The 19077-nt window shown below is 64.0% G+C and overlaps 1 protein-coding gene across 1 annotated transcript; it reads left to right on the plus strand.

Moving 5' to 3' along the window:
* Positions 1-703: 703 nt before the first annotated feature.
* On the plus strand, positions 704-17773 carry TP53 (tumor protein p53). Its single transcript, XM_072848616.1, is given in 13 exon segments — positions 704-728; positions 731-761; positions 861-922; positions 1972-2160; positions 5528-5713; positions 6852-6893; positions 6896-6953; positions 10624-10633; positions 12410-12519; positions 13725-13846; positions 15066-15145; positions 16840-16922; positions 17283-17773. Coding segments are annotated over 13 exon segments (1089 nt in total). The 3' UTR covers positions 17374-17773.
* Positions 17774-19077: the final 1304 nt, after the last annotated feature.

Here is a 19077-nt window from a genome sequence, read left to right on the forward strand (position 1 = left end):
AAGGAACCCCAGGATTCAGATGACCCCCCCAAAAGGGGACCCACACATCCAGGTGACCCCCAAAAAGGGGACCCAGGCATCCTGAGACCCCCCGAAAAGGGACCCAGGAATTGGGTGACCCCCAAACAGGCACCCAGGTGTCTGGGTGACCCCTGCCCCCCCAAAGGGGACCCAGGAATTGGGTGACCCCCCAAAGGGGACCCAGGCGTCCTGAGGCCCCCCCAAAAAGGGACCAAGGCATCCGGGTGACCCCCAAAAGGGACCCCAGAATTTGGGTGACCCACCCTCCCCAAAGGGGACCAAGGCATCCGGGTGACCCCAAAAGGACCCCCAGGAGTAGGGTGACCCCCCCAAAAGGGACCCCAGGATTTGGGTGACCCCCCAAAAGGGACCCCGGGATTCAGGTGACCCCCCCCCAAAAGGGACCCCAGGAATGGGGTGACCCCCCCAAAGGGACCCCAGGATTCGGGTGACCCCCCAAAGGGGACCCAGGAATGGGGTGACCCCCCAAAAGGGACCCCAGGAATCGGGTGACCCCCCCAAAGGGACCCCAGGAATGGGGTGACCCCCCCCAAAAGGGGACCCAGACATCCGGCTGCTCTAACTCCTTGTTCTCTCCTCCCCCCCAGGGGACCCAGGTGTTGGGGAGCCCCCCCCCAAAAAGGGGACCCAGAACATCCGGCACTGCCCCCCCCCCCCCATCATGGCGGAGGAGCTGGAGCCGCTGCTGGGGGCGAGGGCTTCCTCGACCTCTGGAACATGTGAGTGGGGGTCCGGGGGGGGTGGGGGCGGGGAGGGGGTGGTGGTGGTGGGGGTCACCCTGGTGACCTCTGACCTTAACCCCCCCCCCCACTTTTCAGGCTTCCTGATACCATCCACTCGCTGCCTGAGGAACTGCCGGAATGGGTGAGTGCTGGGGGGTGTGCGGGACCCCCCCCAAAAAAACACAAACCCTAAAAGGGGACCCAGGTGTCCTGAGACCCCCCCAAAAGGGACTCATGAGTCTGGAGACCCCCTAAAACCCCCAAAAGGGGACCCAGGTGTCCTGAGACACCCCCCCCCCAAAAGGGGACCCAGGCATCTGGGGACCCCCCAAAAAACCCCAAAAGGGGACCCAGGTGTCCAGGGACCCCCCCCCCAAAAGGGGACCCAGGCATCCAGGGACCCCCCCCCAAAAAATCTCCTGAAAGGGGACCCAGGTGTCCTGAGACCCCCCCTAAAAGGGGACTGAGGTGTCCTGAGCCCCCCCCAAAATGGGAACCATGTGTCCAGGGACCCCCAAAAGGGACCCCTGAGTCCTGAGACCCCCCCAAAAGGGGACCCAGGCGTATGGGGACCCCCCCCAAAAGGGACCCCAGCCTCGGGGTGCCCCCAAAAGGGGACCCAGGTGTCCTGAGACCCCCCAAAAGGGGACCCAGGCATCCGGGGACCCCCCCAAAAGGGACCCCAGGCTCTGGGTGCCCCCAAAAGGGGACCCAGGTGTCCGGGACCCCCCCCAAAAGGGGACCCAGGCATCCGGGGACCCCCCCCAAAAGGGACCCCAGGCTCTGGGTGCCCCCAAAAGGGGACCCAGGCATCCAGGGACCCCCCCAAAAGGGACCCCAGCCTCGGGGTGCCCCCAAAAGGGGACCCAGGTGTCCGGGACCCCCCCCAAAAGGGGACCCAGGTGTCCTGAGACCCCCCCCAAAAGGGGACCCAGGCATCCGGGGACCCCCCCCAAAGGGACCCCAGGCTCTGGGTGCCCCCAAAGGGGACCCAGGCATCCAGGACCCCCCCAAAAGGGACCCCAGCCTCAGGGTGCCCCTGAAAGGGGACCCAGGTGTCCGGGACCCCCCAAAAGGGGACCCAGGTGTCCTGGGACCCCCCCAAAAGGGGACCCAGGCATCCAGGGACCCCCCCAAAAGGGACCCCAGGCTCTGGGTGCCCCAAAGGGGACCCAAGCACCCTAACACCCCCCCAGCAGGAGCTGAGCCCCTGGAGCCACCCCCGGAGCCCCCGGGGGTGCTGGTGCCGCCCCCCTGCGGAGCCCCCTCCCCCGGTGCCCCCTCCCCGCTGGTCCCTCCCCGGTGGTCCCCTCCACCGAGGACTACGAGGGCCACCACAATTTCCGTTTGGGCTTCCTGGAGGCCGGGACCGCCAAGTCTGTCACCTGCACCGTGAGTTGGGGGGGACCCCGGATCCGGGGGGGGGGGGAGCGGGGGTTGGGGGACCCAGGGGATGGGGGACCCGGGATCTGGGGGACCCCGGCGTCTGGGGGACCCCGGGGGATGGGGGTTGGGGGGACCCGGCATCTGGGGACCCAGGGGTTGGGGGACCCTGGGATCCGGGGTGGATGTGGGGGTTGGGGGACCCCGGCATCTGGGGGACCCTGGGATATGGGGGGACCCGGGGGTGGGGGCACCCAGGGGTTGGGGCACCCAGGGGTGGGGGGACCCTGGGATCCGGGGGTGGATGGGGGGGGCGGGGGTTGGGGGACCCCTGGCGTCTGGGGGACCCTGGGATATGGGGAGGACCCGGGGGTGGGGGCACCCAGGGGATGGGGACCCAGGGGTTGGGGGCACCCAGGGGTGGGGGGACGGGGGTTGGGGGGACCCCAGCATCTGGGGGACCCTGGGATATGGGGGGACCCTGGGATCCGGGGTGGGATGTGGGGGTGGGGGGTTGGGGGGGACCCAGGGGGATCCGGGGGGCGGGGGTTGGGGGGACCCCGGCATCTGGGGGACCCTGGGATATGGGGGGACCCGGGGGTGGGGGCACCCAGGGGATGGGGGACCCAGGGGTTGGGGGGACCCAGGGGTGGGGGGACGGGGGTTGGGGGACCCCAGTGTCTGGGGGACCCTGGGATATGGGGGGACCCGGGGGTGGGGGCACCCAGGGGATGGGGACCCAGGGGTTGGGGGACCCCGGGATCTGGGGGACTCAGGGGTGGGGGGGACAGGGGTTGGGGGCACTGTGGCATCTGGGGGACCCCAGCATCTGGGGGACCCAGGCATTTGGGGGTCCCAGGTGGGGGTCCCATGTGTGTGGGTGCTATGGGGGGTCCTAGATGGGGTCCCATACGTCTGAGCACTATGGGGGTCCTAGATGGGGGACCCAGGTATCTGGGGTCCTAGGTGGGGGTCCCATGTTTGTGGGTGCTATGGGGGGGTCCTAGATGGGGGACCCAGGCGTTTGGGGGTCTAGTGGGGTCCCATGTGTCTGGGTGCTATGGGGGGGTCCTAGATGGGGGACCCAGGCGTTTGGGGGTCCTAGTGGGGGTCCCATGTGTCTGGGTGCTATGGGGGGGTCCTAGATGGGGGTCCCATATGTCTGAGCACTATGGGGGGTCCTAAATTGGGGACCCAGGCGTTTGGGGGTCCTAGGTGGGGTCCCCTGTGTGTGGGTGCTATGGGGGGGGTCCTAGTGGGGTCCCATGTGTCTGGGTGCTATGGGGGGTCCTAGATGGGGGACCCAGGCGTTTGGGGGTCGTAGTGGGGGTCCCATGTGTGTGGGTGCTATGGGGGGGTCCTAGATGGGGGACCCAGGCGTTTGGGGGTCGTAGTGGGGGTCCCATGTGTATGGGTGCTATGGGGGGTCCTAGATGGGGGTCCCATATGTCTGGGTGCTATGGGGGGTCCTAGATGGGGGACCCAGGCGTTTGGGGGTCGTAGTGGGGTCCCATGTGTGTGGGTGCTATGGGGGGGGTCCTAGGTGGGGGACCCAGGCGTTTGGGGGTCGTAGTGGGGGTCCCATGTGTCTGGGTGCTATGGGGGGTCCTAGGTGGGGGACCCAGGCGTTTGGGGGTCGTAGTGGGGGTCCCATGTGTATGGGTGCTATGGGGGGGTCCCAAATTGGGGACCCAGGCATCCAGGGGGTGCTAGGTGGGGTCCCATGTGTCTGGGTGCTATGGGGGGTCCTAGATGGGGGACCCATATGTCTGAGCACTATGGGGGTCTTAAATGAGGGACCCAGGCATCTAGGGGTCCTAGGTGGGGGTCCCATGTTTGTGGGTGCTATGGGGGGGTCCTAGATGGGGTCCCATATCTCTGAGCACTATGGGGGGTCCTAGATGGGGACCCAGGCATCTGGGGGTCCTAGGTGGGGGTCCCATGTGAGTGGGTGCTATGGGGGGGGCCTAAATAGGGAACCCAGGCATTTGGGGGTCCTAGTGGGGGTCCCATGTGTCTGGGTGCTATGGGGGGGGTCCCAAATTGGGGACCCAGGCGTTTGGGGGTCCTAGATGGGGGTCCCATGTGTCTGGGTGCTATGGGGGGTCCTAGATGGGGGACCCAGGCGTTTGGGGGTCCTAGGTGGGGTCCCATGTGTCTGGGTGCTATGGGGGGTCCTAGATGGGGGACCCAGGCGTTTGGGGAGTCCTAGTGGGGGTCCCATGTGTGTGGGTGCTATGGGGGGGTCCTAGATGGGGACCCAGGCATCTGGGGGGTCGTAGACGGGGATCCCATGTATCTGGGTGCTATGGGGGGTCCTAGATGGGGCACCCAGGCATCTGGGGGTCCTAGACGGGGGTCCCATGTATCTGGGTGCTATGGGGGGTCCTAGATGGGGGACCCAGGCATCTGGGGGTCCTAGTGGGGTCCCATGTGTGTGGGTGCTATGGGGGGTCCTAGATGGGGGACCCAGGCGTTTGGGGGTCGTAGTGGGGGTCCCATGTGTATGGGTGCTATGGGGGTCCCAAATTGGGGACCCAGGCATCCAGGGGTGCTAGGTGGGGGTCCCATGTGTGTGGGTGCTATGGGGGGTCCTAGATGGGGTCCCATATGTCTGAGCACTATGGGGGGTCTTAAATGGGGCACCCAGGCATCTGGGGGTCCTAGGTGGGGGTCCCATGTTTGTGGGTGCTATGGGGGGTCCTAGATGGGGGTCCCATATGTCTGAGCACTATGGGGGGTCCTAGATGGGGCACCCAGGCATCTGGGGGTCCTAGGTGGGGTCCCATGTGAGTGGGTGCTATGGGGGGGGCCTAAATGGGGGACCCAGGCATTTGGGGGTCGTAGTGGGGTCCCATGTGTCTGGGTGCTATGGGGGGGTCCTAGGTGGGGACCCAGGCGTTTGGGGGTCGTAGTGGGGTCCCATGTGTCTGGGTGCTATGGGGGGTCCTAAATTGGGGACCCAGGCGTTTGGGGGTCCTAGCTGGGGGTCCCATGTGTGGGTGCTATGGGGGGTCCTAGATGGGGGTCCCATATGTCTGAGCACTATGGTGGGGGTCTTAAATTGGGGACCCAGGCATCTGGGGGGTCCTAGTGGGGGTCCCATGTGTCTGGGTGCTATGGGGGGTCCTAGATGGGGGACCCAGGCGTTTGGGGGTCGTAGTGGGGGTCCCATGTGTATGGGTGCTATGGGGGTCCCAAATTGGGGACCCAGGCATCTGGGGGTCCTAGACGGGGATCCCATGTATCTGGGTGCTATGGGGGGTCCTAAATGGGGCACCCAGGCATCTGGGGGGTCCTAGACGGGGGTCCCATGTATCTGGGCGCTATGGGGGGGTCCCAGCCCAGGGTCCCAACCCTTCCCCCCCCCGCGCCCCCAGTACTCCCCGAGCTGAACAAGCTGTACTGCCGGCTGGCCAAGCCCTGCCCGGTGCAGGTGAGGGTGGGGGTCCCGCCGCCCCCCGGGGCTCTGCTCCGCGCCGTCGCCGTCTACAAGAAATCGGAGCACGTGGCCGAGGTGGTGCGGCGCTGCCCCCACCACGAGAGGTGCGGGGGGCCCGGAGACGGTGAGGACCCCCCCTCTGGGATGGGAGGGAATTGGGGGGGGGTATTGGGGGCTGGGGGCCTTTGGGTGGGGTTGGAGGGCTTGGGGGCTGGGGGAGTTGGGGTTGGAGGGGTTTGGGGGTGGGGGTGTTGGGGGTGGGGCGTGGGGATGTTGGGGGCTGGGGGGTGTTGGGGGGCTGGGGCGTGGGGATGTTGGGGGCTGGGGGTGTTGGGGGGCTGGGGCGTGGGGATATTGGGGGACTGGGGGGTTGGGCGTGGGGATATTGGGGGACTGGGGGGTGTTGGGGGCTGGGGGTGTCGGGAGCTGGGGGTGTGGGGATATTGGGGGGCTGGGGGTGTTGGGGGGCTGGGGAGTTGGGGTTGGAGGGGCTTGGGGGTGGGGGTGTCGGGAGCTGGGGGAGTGGGGATATTGGGGGCTGGGGGTTGTTGGGGGGCTGGGGCAGTTGGGGTTGGAGGGGTTTGGGGTGGGGGATATTGGGGGCTGGGGGGAGTTGGGGGGCTGGGGGGTGTCGGGGAGCTGGGGGTGTTGGGGGCTGGGGGCATGGGGATATTGGGGGCTGGGGGGTGTTGGGGGGCTGAGGGGTGTCAGGGAGCTGGGGGTGTGGGGATATTGGGGGGCTGGGGGTGTTGGGGGCTGGGGAGTTGGGGTTGGAGGGCTTGGGGGTGGGGGTGTCAGGGAGCTGGGGGTGTGGGGATATTGGGGGGCTGGGGAGTATCGGGGGCTGGGGGGTGTGGGGATATTGGGGGCTGGGGGTGTTGGGGGCTGGGGGCATGGGGATATTGGGGGCTGGGGAGTATCGGGGGGCTGGGGGGTGTCAGGGGGCTGGGGACTGTCGGGGAGCTGGGGGTGTGGGGATATTGGGGGGCTGGGGGTATTGGGGGGCTGGGAGGGGTCAGGGGTTGGGGGGCTTGGGGAATTGGGGGCTGGGGGTGTGGGGATGTTGGGGGGCTGGGGGTGTTGGGGGCTGGGGGTGTGGGGATATTGGGGGGCTGGGGGGTCATTGGGGGTGCTGAGAGGGGAGGGTATTGGCCCTTGGGGAGAATAGGGGGTCCAGGGGCGATATAGGGGTGCAGGAGGGGGTGTCTGGGGGTGCGGGGGGGGGTTGAGGGTCGGGGGCTGATTTGGGGTCCCCCTCGCAGGCCTGGCCCCCGCCCAGCACCTGATCCGGGTGGAGGGGAACCCCAGGCTCGTTACCACGACGACGAGACCACCAAGCGGCACAGCGTGGCCGTGCCCTACGAGCCCCCGAGGTACCCCCCCCAAAAACCCCAGACACCCCCCCGGGACCCCAAAATCCCTCCTGGGACCCTCCTGACCCCCCAGGACCCCAGATACCCCCTGGACCCCCAAATACCCCCAGACCCCCAAATACCCCTCCTGGACCCCCAAACACCCCCTGAACCCCAAATACCCCCCTGGACCCCAAATACCCCCCAGAACCCCAAATACCCCCCAGACCCCCAAATACTCCTCCTGGACCCCCAAATACCCCCTGGACCCCAAATACCCCCAGAATCCCAAATACCCCCTGGACCCTCAAATACCCCCAGAACCCCAAATACCCCCTGGACCCCCAAATAGCCCCCAGAACCCCAAATACCCCCTAGACCCCCAAATACCCCCTGGACCCCCAAATACCCCCCAGAACCCCAAATACCCCCCTGACCCCCAAATACTCCTCCTGGACCCCAAACACCCCCAGAACCCCAAATACCCCCCTGGACCCCAAATACCCCCAGAACCCCAAATACCCCCCTGGACCCCAAACAGCCCCCAGAACCCCAAATACCCCCTGGACCCTCAAATACTCCTCCTGGACTCCCAAATACCCCCAGAACCCCAAATAACCCCTGGACCCCAAATACCCCCAGAACCCCAAATACCCCCTGAACCCCAAATAACCCCCTGGACCCTCAAATACCCCCCAGAACCCCAAATACCCCCCTGGACCCCAAATACCCCCCAGAACCCCAAATACCCCCTGGACCCCCAAATACCCCCTGGACCCCCAAATACCCCCCAGAATCCCAAATACCCCCTGGACCCCAAATACCCCCCAGAACCCCAAATACCCCCTGGACCCCCAAATACTCCCCAGAACCCCAAATACCCCCTGGACCCCAAACAGCCCCCAGAACCCCAAATACCCCCTGGACCCCCAAACAGCCCCCAGAACCCCAAATACCCCCTGGACCCTCAAATACCCCCCAGAATCCCAAATACCCCCTGGACCCCAAATACCCCCCAGAACCCCAAATACCCCCTGGACCCCAAATACCCCCAGAATCCCAAATACCCCCTGGACCCCAAATACCCCCCAGAACCCCAGATACCCCCTGGACCCCCAAATACTCCTCCTGGACTCCCAAATACCCCCAGAACCCCAAATAACCCCCCTGGACCCCAAATACCCCCCAGAATCCCAAATACCCCCCAGAACCCCAAATAACCCCCTGGACCCTCAAATACCCCCCAGAATCCCAAATACCCCCTGGACCCCAAATACCCCCAGGAACGCAAATACCTTCCCTGGACCTCCAAATACCCCCCAGAATCCCAAATACCCCCAGGACCCCAAATACCCCCCAGGACCCCCAGATACCCCCCAAGGACCCCCAAATACCCCCATAGCCTCTCTGTGATCCCTATATACCCCCATGAACCCCAAAATATTCCTGTGGGACTCCTCCATTCCTCAATATCCCCCTTTTACCCCAAAATACCCCCATGGACCCCAAATCCCCCTCCCAGGTACCCCCAAATACCCCCTCAGACCCCCAAATACTCCCCTGGGACCCCAAATTCCCCTTGAGCCTCCCCAGACCCCTGGGTACCCCCTAGGACCCCAAATGCACCCCAAAGTACCCCAGATACCCCCTGACCCCAAAATACTCCCCTTGGGACCCCAAATACCTCCCAGATACCCCAAAATATCTTTCTGGGACCCCAAATATCTCCCCAAATACCCCCAAACCCCAAATACCCCTGTGGGACCCCAAATAGTTCTCAGATACCCCAAAATATGTTTCTGGGACCCCAAATACCCCCAAGTACCCCTAAAGAGCCTTCCAGACCCCAAATACCCTATCTGGGACCCATAAATATTCTCCTGGGACCCCAAATACCCCCAGACCCCAAACACCTCCTGAGATCCCCACACAGCCCCCAGGACCCCAAAATATCCCCCCAGGACCCCTAAATGCCCCCAGCGACCCTAATACCCCTCCTGGGACCCCTAAATATTTTTCTAGACCCTAGAATAACCCCCTGGGACCCCAAATACCCCCAGTATCCCCAAATACCCCCAGACCCCCAAACACCCCTTGAGATCCCCAAATAACCCCCAGGACCCCAAAATATCCCCCAGGACCCCTAAATGCCCCCAGCAACCCTAATACTCTTCCTGGGACCCCTAAATATTTTCTAGACCCTAGAATAATCCCCTGGGACCCCAAATATGCCCCCAGTATCCCCAAATACCCCCAGACCCTCAAACACCCCTGAGATCCCCAAATAACCCCCAGGACCCCAAAATATCCCCCAGGACCCCCTAAATGCCCCCCAGCGACCCTAATACTCTTCCTGGGACCCCTAAATACTTTTCTAGACCCCTAGAATAACTCCCTGGGACCCCAAATACCCCCTGGTATCCCCAAATACCCCCAGACCCCAAACACCCCTGAGGTCCCCAAATAACCCCCAGGACCCCAAAGTACCCCCAGGACCCCTAAATGCCCCCAGCAACCCTAATACTCTTCCTGGGACCCCTAAATATTTTCTAGACCCTAGAATAATCCCCTGGGACCCCAAATACCCCTGGTATCCCCAAATACCCCCAGACCCCCAAACACCCCCTGAGATCCCCAAATAACCCCCAGGACCCCAAAATATCCCCCCAGGACCCCTAAATGCCCCCAGCGACCCTAATACCCCTCCTGGGACCCCTAAATAGTTTTCTAGACCCTAGAATAACCCCCTGGGACCCCAAATACCCCCAGTATCCCCAAATACCCCCAGACCCCCAAACACCCCCTGAGATCCCCAAATAACCCCCAGGACCCCAAAATACCCTCCGAGGGACCCCAATACCTCCTTTGGGACCCCTAAATGCTTTTGTAGACCCCCAAAATAACCTCTTGGGACCTCAAATACCCCCCCAGTATCCCCAAATACCCCCAGGACCCCTAAATGCCCCCAGCGACCCTAATACCCCTCCTGGGACCCCTAAATACTTTTCTAGACCCCAAAATAATCCCCTGGGACCCCAAATAACCCCCAGTATCCCCAAATACCCCCAGACCCCAAATATCCCCCAGGACCCCTAAATGCCCCCCAGGGACCCTAATACCCCTCCTGGGACCCCTAAATACTTTTCTAGACCCTAGAATAACCCCTGGGACCCCAAATATGCCCCCAGTATCCCCAAATACCCCCCCAGACCCCCAAACACCCCTTGAGATCCCCAAATAACCCCCAGGACCCCCAAATATCCCCCCAGGACCCCTAAATGCCCCCCAGGGACCCTAATACCCCTCCTGGGACCCCTAAATATTTTTCTAGACCCTAGAATAACTCCCTGGGACCCCAAATATGCCCCCTGGTATCCCCAAATACCCCCAGACCCCCAAACACCCCCTGAGGTCCCCAAATAACCCCCAGGACCCCAAAATACCCTCCGAGGGACCCCAATACCTCCTTTGGGACCCCTAAATGCTTTTGTAGACCCCAAAATAACCTCTTGGGACCTCAAATACCCCCCAGTATCCCCAAATACCCCCCAGGACCCCTAAATGCCCCCAGCGACCCTAATACTCTTCCTGGGACCCCTAAATACTTTTCTAGACCCCCAAAGTAATCCCCTGGGACCCCAAATACCCCCCAGTATCCCCAAATACCCCCAGACCCTCAAAGACCCCCTGAGGTCCCCAAATAACCCCCCAGGACCCCAAAATACCCCCCAGGACCCCTAAATGCCCCCAGCGACCCTAATACCCTCCTGGGACCCCTAAATATTTTTCTAGATCCTAGAATAACCCCTGGGACCCCAAATATGCCCCCAGTATCCCCAAATACCCCCAGACCCCCAAACACCCCCTGAGATCCCCAAATAACCCCCAGGACCCCAAAATATCCCCCCAGGACCCCTAAATGCCCCCAGCGACCCTAATACCCCTCCTGGGACCCCTAAATAGTTTTCTAGACCCTAGAATAACCCCTGGGACCCCAAATATGTCCCCCAGTATCCCCAAATACCCCCAGACCCCCAAACACCCCCTGAGGTCCCCAAATAACCCCCAGGACCCCAAAATATCCCCCAGGACCCCTAAATGCCCCCAGCGACCCTAATACTCTTTGGGACCCCTAAATGCTTTTGTAGACCCCCAAAATAATCTCTTGGGACCTCAAATACCCCCCAGTATCCCCAAATACCCCCAGACCCCAAACACCCCTGAGGTCCCCAAATAACCCCCAGGACCCCAAAATACCCCCCAGGACCCCTAAATGCCCCCAGCGACCCTAATACCCCTCCTGGGACCCCTAAATACTTTTCTAGACCCCAAAATAATCCCTGGGACCCCAAATATGCCCCCAGTATCCCCAAATACCCCCCAGACCCTCAAACACCCCTGAGATCCCCAAATAACCCCTAGGACCCCAAAATACCCCCAGGACCCCTAAATGCCCCCAGGGACCCTAATACCCTCCTGGGACCCCTAAATATTTTTCTAGATCCTAGAATAACCCCTGGGACCCCAAATATGCCCCTGGTATCCCCAAATACCCCCCAGACCCCCAAACACCCCTGAGATCCCCAAATAGCCCCCCCAGACCCCAAAATACCCTCCGAGGGACCCCAATACCTCCTTTGGGACCCCTAAATGCTTTTGTAGACCCCCAAAATAACCTCTTGGGACCTCAAATACCCCCCAGTATCCCCAAATACCCCCAGGACCCCTAAATGCCCCCAGCGACCCTAATACCCCTCCTGGGACCCCTAAATACTTTCCTAGACCCCAAAATAATCCCCTGGGACCCCAAATACCCCCAGTATCCCCAAATACCCCCAGACCCCAAACACCCCTGAGGTCCCCAAATAACCCCCAGGACCCCAAAATACCCCCAGGACCCCTAAATGCCCCCAGCGACCCTAATACCCCTCCTTGGACCCCTAAATATTTTTCTAGACCCTAGAATAAGCCCCTGGGACCCCAAATACCCCCAGTATCCCCAAATACCCCCAGACCCTCAAACACCCCCTGAGATCCCGAAATAACCCCCTAGGACCCCAAAATATCCCCCCCAGGACCCCCTAAATGCCCCCAGCGACCCTAATAGTTCCTTTAGAACCCCTAAATAGTTTTCTAGACCCTAGAATAACTCCCTGGGACCCCAAATATGCCCCCTGGTATCCCCAAATACCCCCCAGACCCCAAACACCCCTGAGGTCCCCAAATAACCCCCAGGACCCCAAAATATCCCCCCAGGACCCCTAAATGCCCCCCAGCGACCCTAATACTCTTCCTTTAGAACCCCTAAATAGTTTTCTAGACCCCAAAATAACCCCCTGGGACCTCAAATACCCCCCCGGGACCCCTGGGCAGGGCTCTGGGGGGGGGGATTTGGAGGTGCTGGAGGGGGAGGGGGGGCGGTTTTGGGGTGTCCCCTGCCCCGTAACCGTGTCCCCCTCCCCTCGCAGGTGGGCTCCGACTGTACCACCGTGCTTTACAACTTCATGTGCAACAGCTCGTGCATGGGGGGCATGAACAGGCGCCCGATCCTGGCCATCCTCACGCTGGAGGGGCCGGGGTGAGCCGGATGCCTGGGTGTCCCCCCCCCCGCCCCCCCCCCATGTCCCAAACACCTGGGTCCCCCCCTACCCTGGGTGCTTGGGTGCCCTTGGGATGGGGGAGGGGGTCCCCGGATGCCTGGGTCCCCTCTACCCTGAACAATTTGGGGGGGGGGGGGGGGGTACATGTGGGTTCTGCAGGTGGTTGGGTGCCCTGGGTGAGGGGGGGGTTCCTGGATGCCTGGGGTCCCCCCCCAAGATGTCTGGGTCCTTGGGTGGGTGGGGAGGTGGCCCTTGAGGGTCCCCAGATGTGTGGGTCCCTGGGTGAGGGGGTCCTTGGGTGAGGGGGGTCCCCAGATGCCTGGGTCCCTTGGGGGGGGTGTCCCCTGGGATGGTCTGTGGGGTCCCCTGCATACCTGGGTCCATGGGTAAGGGTGGTCCCTGGGTGAGGGGGTCCCTGGGTGAGGGGGGTCCCTGGGGTCCCCAGATGCTTGGCTCCATGGGGGTCCCTGGATGCCTGGGTTCCCCCCGGACTCCTGGATCCTTGGGTGATGGGGGGGGGTCCCCAGACACCTGGGTGCCCCCCGGACTCCTGGATTGTTGGGTGGGTGGGTGGGGGGTCCCTGGGTGCCCCCGGACTCCTGGATCCTTGGGTGTGGGGGGTCCCTGGGTGCTCCCCCAGACGCCTGAATCCTTAGGTGGGTGGAGGGGGTCCCTGGGGGTCCCCAGGCACCTGGGTGCCCCCCCGGACTCCTGGATTGTTGGGTGGGTGGGGGGTCCCTGGGTGCCCCCCCGCACTCCTGGATCCTTTGGGGGGGGGGGGGGTGTCCCTGGGTGTCCCCGGACACCTGGATTGTTGGGGGGGGGGTCCCTGGGTGCCCCCCGGACTTCTGGATCCTTGGGTGTGGGGGGGGTCCCTGGGTGCTCCCCAGACGCCTGAATCCTTAGGTGGGTGGAGGGGTCCCTGGGGGTCCCCAGACACCTGGGTGCCCCCCGGACTCCTGGATTGTTGGGTGGGGGGGGTCCCTGGGTGCCCCCCCGGACTCCTGGATTGTTGGGTGGGTGGGGGGGGGTCCCTGGGTGCCCCCCCGGACTCGTGGATTGTTGGGTGGGTGGGGGGTCCTGGGTACCCCCGGACTCCTGGATCGGTGGGTGGGTGGGGAGGGGTCCCTGGGGGTCCCCGGACACCTGGGTGCCCCCCGGACGCCTGGGTCCCCCCCCGCAGGGGACAGATCTTGGGGCGTCGATGCTTCGAGGTCCGGGTCTGCGCCTGCCCCGGCCGGGACCGCAAGATCGAGGAGGAGAACTTCCGCAAGAGGGGCGGGGCCAAGGGCGGGGCCAAGCAGGGTGAGGGCGGGGCCGGGGCGAGGGGGAGGCGGGGTCAGGGAGGAGGGGCAGGGTCAGGGAGGAGGGGCAGGGCCACAAAGGGGAAGTGGCGGGGGGTGGTGCTGGGTTCTTTCTTGGAGGGCAATTGGGATGGGATGGGGGGGGAGCCCCAGATGTGTGGGTCCCTGGGGGGGGGCACACAGATGTCTGGGTCGCCTGGGGGGGTCTCTGGGGGTCCCCTGGGTCCCTTGGGGGGGTCCCTGGGGGTTCCCCAGATGCCTGGGTCCCTTGAGGGGGGGGTCTCCCGGATGCCTGGGTCCCTTGGGGGGTCCCCTGGGTCCCTTGGGGGGGGTCCCCCAGATGTCTGGGTCCCTTGGGGGTCCCTGGGTCCCTGGGGTTCCCCGGATGCCTGGGTCCCTTGGGGGGTCCCTGGGTCCCTTGGGGGTGCCCCAGATGTCTGGGTCCCTTGGGGGTGTCCCTGGGGTCCCCTGGGTCCCTTGGGGGGTCCCCAGATGTCTGGGTCCCTTGGGGGTCCCTGGGGGTTCCCCGGATGCCTGGGTCCCTTGGGGGTCCCTGGGGCCCCTGGGTCCCTTGGGGGGGGTCCCCCAGATGTCTGGGTCCCTTGGGGGGTCCCCTGGGTCCCTTGGGGGTGCCCCAGATGTCTGGGTCCCTTGGGGGGTCCCTGGGGTCCCCTGGGTCCCTTGGGGGGTCCCCAGATGCCTGGGTCCCTTGGGGGGTCCCTGGGTCCCTTGGGGGTGCCCCAGATGTCTGGGTCCCTTGGGGGGTCCCTGGGTCCCTTGGGGGTGCCCCAGATGTCTGGGTCCCTTGGGGGGTCCCTGGGGTCCCCTGGGTCCCTTGGGGGGTCCCCGGATGCCTGGGTCCCTTGGGGGGGTCCCTGGGGGTTTCCCGGATGCCTGGGTCCCTTGGGGGGGTCCCGCAGATGCCTGCATCCCCCCCAGACACCTCGATCGGTGGGGGGTTCATGGGGTCCCCAGACACCTGCGTCCTTGGGGTGATCCCTGGGTCTCTTGGGGGTCCTGGGGGCGGGGGGTGTCTCTGGGTCCCTCCCAGATGCATGTGGGGGTGGGGGTGGGGTCTGTGGGGTCCCCTGGACAGCTGGGTTTTTGGGGGGGGGTGGTCTCTGGGTCCCCCTGGACACCTGGGGTCTTTTTTGGGGGGGGGTCCTGGGTCCCTCTCAAATGCCTGGGTGCCAGCCCCTTTCCCCCCCCGCCCCCCCCAGTCCTGCCACCCCTGCCTGAAGCCCCCGAGAGCTCCAAGAAGCGGGTGCTGAACCCCGACACTGAGGTCTTCTACCTGCAGGTCAGCCCTGGGGCGGGGAAATTTGGGGGTGCCAGCAGGCAATTTGGGGTCCCATGGGTCAGTTGGGGTCCCGAGGGGGTATTTGGGGTCCCATGGGTCAGTTGGGGTCCCGAGGGGGTATTTGGGGTCCCATGGGTCAGTTGGGGTCCTGAGGGAGGTATTTGGGGTCCCATGGGTCAGTTGGGGGTCCCGAGGGGGTATTTGGGGTCCCATGGGTCAGTTGGGGTCCCGAGGGGGTATTTGGGGTCCCATGGGTCAGTTGGGGTCCCTGAGGGGGTATTTGGGGTCCCATGGGTCAGTTGGGGTCCCGAGGGGGGTATTTGGGGTCCCATGGGTCAGTTGGGGGTCCCGAGGGGGTATTTGGGGTCCCATGGGTCAGTTGGGGTCCCGAGGGGGTATTTGGGGGTCCCATGGGTCAGTTGGGGTCCTGAGGGGGTATTTGGGGGTCCCATGGGTCAGTTGGGCGTCCCAAGGGGGTATTTGGGGTCCCATGGGTCAGTTGGGGTCCTGAGGGGGTATTTGGGGTCCCATGGGTCAGTTGGGGTCCCGAGGCGGGTATTTGGGGTCCCATGGGTCAGTTGGGCGTCCCAAGGGGGTATTTGGGGTCCCATGGGTCAGTTGGGGGTCCCAAGGGGGGAATTTGGAGGTCCTTTGGGGCAGTTGAGGGTCCCAGGGGGTTTTTAGGGGTCCCAGGGGAGCAATTTGGGGGTCCGAAGGGGAAATTTGGGGTCCCCTGAGTCACTTGGGGTCCCAAGGGGAAATTCGGGGTCCCATGGGTGAGCTGGAGGGTCCCAGGGGGCAATTTGGGGTCCCATGGGCCAGTTGGGGGTCCCAAGGGGGAATTTGGGGTCCCTTGGTGGAGTTGAGGGTCCCAGGGGTTTTTATGGGTCCCGGGGACGTCAATTTGGGGGTCCCAGGGGGCAATTTGGAGTCCCATGGGTCAGTTGGGGGGTCTCGGAAGGAATTTGGGGTCCCTTGGGGAGTTGAGGGTCCTGGGGGTTTTTAGGGGTCCCGGGGGAATTTGGGGTTCTGGGTGGGCAATTTTGGGGTCCCAGGGGGCAATTTGGGGTCCCATGGGTCAGCTGGGGTCCCAAGGGGGAATTTGGGGTCCCTTGGGGCAGTTGAGAGTCCCAGGGGTGTTCAGGGGTGCCAGGGGGCAATTTGGGGTCCGGGGGTCAATTTGGGGTCCCCTGTGTCAGTTGGGGTCCCGAGGTGGGAATTTGGGGTCCCTTGGGGCAGTTGAGGGTCCCAGGGGGTGCTTAGGGGTCCCAGGGGAGCAATTTGGGGTTCTGGGGGCCAATTTAGGGGTCTCTTGGAGCAGTTGGGGGTCTCAGGGAGCAAGTGGGGGTCCCAGGGAGCAGTTAGGGGTCCTGGGGGCACTTGGGGGTCCCAGGGCTTGTTCAGGGGTTGCAGGAGGAGAAAAATTTGGGGTCCCAGGAGGCAATTTGGGGTCCCACAAAGCAGTTGGGGGCCCGGGGACACTTGGGGGTCCTGGGGGGGATGCAATTTGGGATCCCAGGGAGCAGCTGAGGGGTCTTGGGGGCACTTGGGGGGTCCCAGGGGACACAGGGGGTCCAAGGGGACACTTGGGTGGCCTGGGGGGGTGGTGGGGGAGGCAGGGGGTCCCTAAAGGGTGGGGGTCCAGGGCCATCCCGGACACCGGGGGTCCCCTTTTTTTTGGGGGGGGTGTGCAGGTCCGTGGGCGCCGCCGCTATGAGATGCTGAAGGAGATCAACGAGGCGCTGGAGGCGGCCGAGGGGGCGGCACCGCCACGGCCGTGAGTCCCGGGACCCCTGGGTGCCCCACCCACCCAGGGTGGGGGTGAGGGTGGGGTGGCCGGATGCCGGGGTCCCCTGGGGGTGGGGGGTGTCCTGGATGCCTGTGGGTCCCCTGGGTCGGGGCGGGGGGATATGAGGGTGCCTGGGTCCCCTTGGAGGGGGGTCATGGGGTGGGGGGGGGTGAGGGTCACCTGGGTCCCTCAGGGAGGGGTGGGGTGCCTGGGTCCCATTGAGGGGGGTGTCAGGGTGCCCTTGGAGGGGGAGAGGGGTGTCAGGGTGGCGGACACTTGGGTCCCCGGGGTTGGGGGGTGTGGTGGGTGCATGGGGGGGTATGAGGGTCCCTGACCCCCCCCCCCCAGGGCAAAGGGTCGCCGCCCACGGGGGGAGGGGCTGGTCCCGCGCTGCGGGAAGAAGCTGCTGCTGAAGGGGGAGCCGGTGGACTCCGACTGACCACGCCCCCATCCTCAGAGGCCACGCCTCCTCCCCGGAGGCCACACCCCCTCCCCTGAGGCTACGCCCCCCGCACCCCCCACCCGCTCCCCACTGCCTGCAGCTGCCCCATGTGAAGCCCCGCCCCGTCTTGCCATGCTCCGCCCATAACCCCACCCTCTCCCCTATAGCCACGCCCCCCCCTCACAGCCACCTCCCATCCCACGGGCTAAGCCACGCCCTGTAGTGTCTAGCCCCGCCCAGGCAGCCCTGACCATGCTCGGTCCCGCCCCTTCAAGCCCCGCCCCTGCCGCTTGGCCACGCCTCTGGCGTGTTTTTAAGGGTCTTTTTATACAATAAACGACTTTTTTGTACCGCCCCCCCCCCCCCGACCAGTTGGGCACTGGGGGGGAGCCCAGTTTGGGGGAGGAGAACCCCAGTATGGGGTAACTGGGGGGGGGGGGGGTGTCCCCCAGTTTGGGAGGGGATGGTGTCCCGCCCCCCCAGTATGACGTAACATGGAGGGTCCCAGTTTGGGGGTCCCCAGTATGGGGAACTGGGCAAGTCCCAATTTGGGGGGGGGATGTCTGTCCCCCAGTTTGGGAGGTGTCTCCCCTCCCCAGTATGACGTAACATGGAGGGTCCCAGTTTGCGGGGCGGGGGGGTGTTCCCAGTATGGGGGAATGGGAAATCCCAATTTGGGGGTTGCCCCAGTATGGGGAGGGGGTGGTGTCCCAGTCCGGGGGGGACACATGGTACTGGGCTTCCAGTATGGGGTAACTGGGAAGGGGGGGCAGTTAACTGAGGGGGGGTCCCCAGTTCGGGGGGAACCCTAATATGGGATAAGGGGGCAGTTTGGGGGGGCGTGTCCCCAGTATGGGGTAACTGGGGGGGCGTCCCAGTCTGGGAGGGTCACTGGTGTGGGGGTGGGGATTAATGGTCCCATTTGGGATCCCCCACTGGGGGAGGGGTTAAAGGGGGGTCCGTGTCCCCCCCCCCCTGCTTGGGTCCTACCAAGGCTCAGCCTGGAAAATTCCTCCTTGCCCTTGACGTGACCTTGAAACGCATGGGGGGGGGGGGGCACCCAGGAATCCGGGGACCACCCCACCCCCACCCAAGGGACCCATTTCCCCCCTCCCCCCCAAAGGGACCCGGGGGGGGGAGGGGCGGCACCATCTGGCCGGGATTAGGGGGGATCAGGGGATTTGCCCCCGGGAGATGTGGGTCACGGGGGGGGAGGCTTTGAGTGGGGCGTCTGGGTGGGTAATTAAGGGGGTTAATTAGGGAAATGTTAATTTGGGGGTCTATAGGGGGTTAATTAAGGGGGTGTTAATTTGGGGGGTCTATGGGGTGTTAATTTGGGGGGTCTATGGGGGTGTTAATTCGAGGTGGGGGGCAATTTGAGGTGTCTCTAGGGGGTTAATTAAAGGTTAATTAATCGGGAGGTATTAATTTGGGGTGTTAATTGGGTTATTAGGGAGTTCATTTGGGATGTCTATGGGTGTATACCCAGATGGTATTGGGGGCTGTTAATTAGGATCTTTTAATTGAGGGGGTGTTAATTAGGGGCTGTTAATTGGGGGTGCTGTTTGGAGACCTAATTGGTGGTGTTTATTGGGGGGCTGTTAATTGAGAGTGTTAATTGGGGGGATCTTTATTAGGGGCTGTTAATGGGGGTGTCTATTAGCGGCTATTAATTGGGGGCTGTTAATTAGAGGGGTCTCT

The sequence above is a fragment of the Ciconia boyciana genome, chromosome 32 (genome assembly GCF_034638445.1).
Source record: "Ciconia boyciana chromosome 32, ASM3463844v1, whole genome shotgun sequence".
Lineage (NCBI taxonomy): Eukaryota > Metazoa > Chordata > Aves > Ciconiiformes > Ciconiidae > Ciconia > Ciconia boyciana.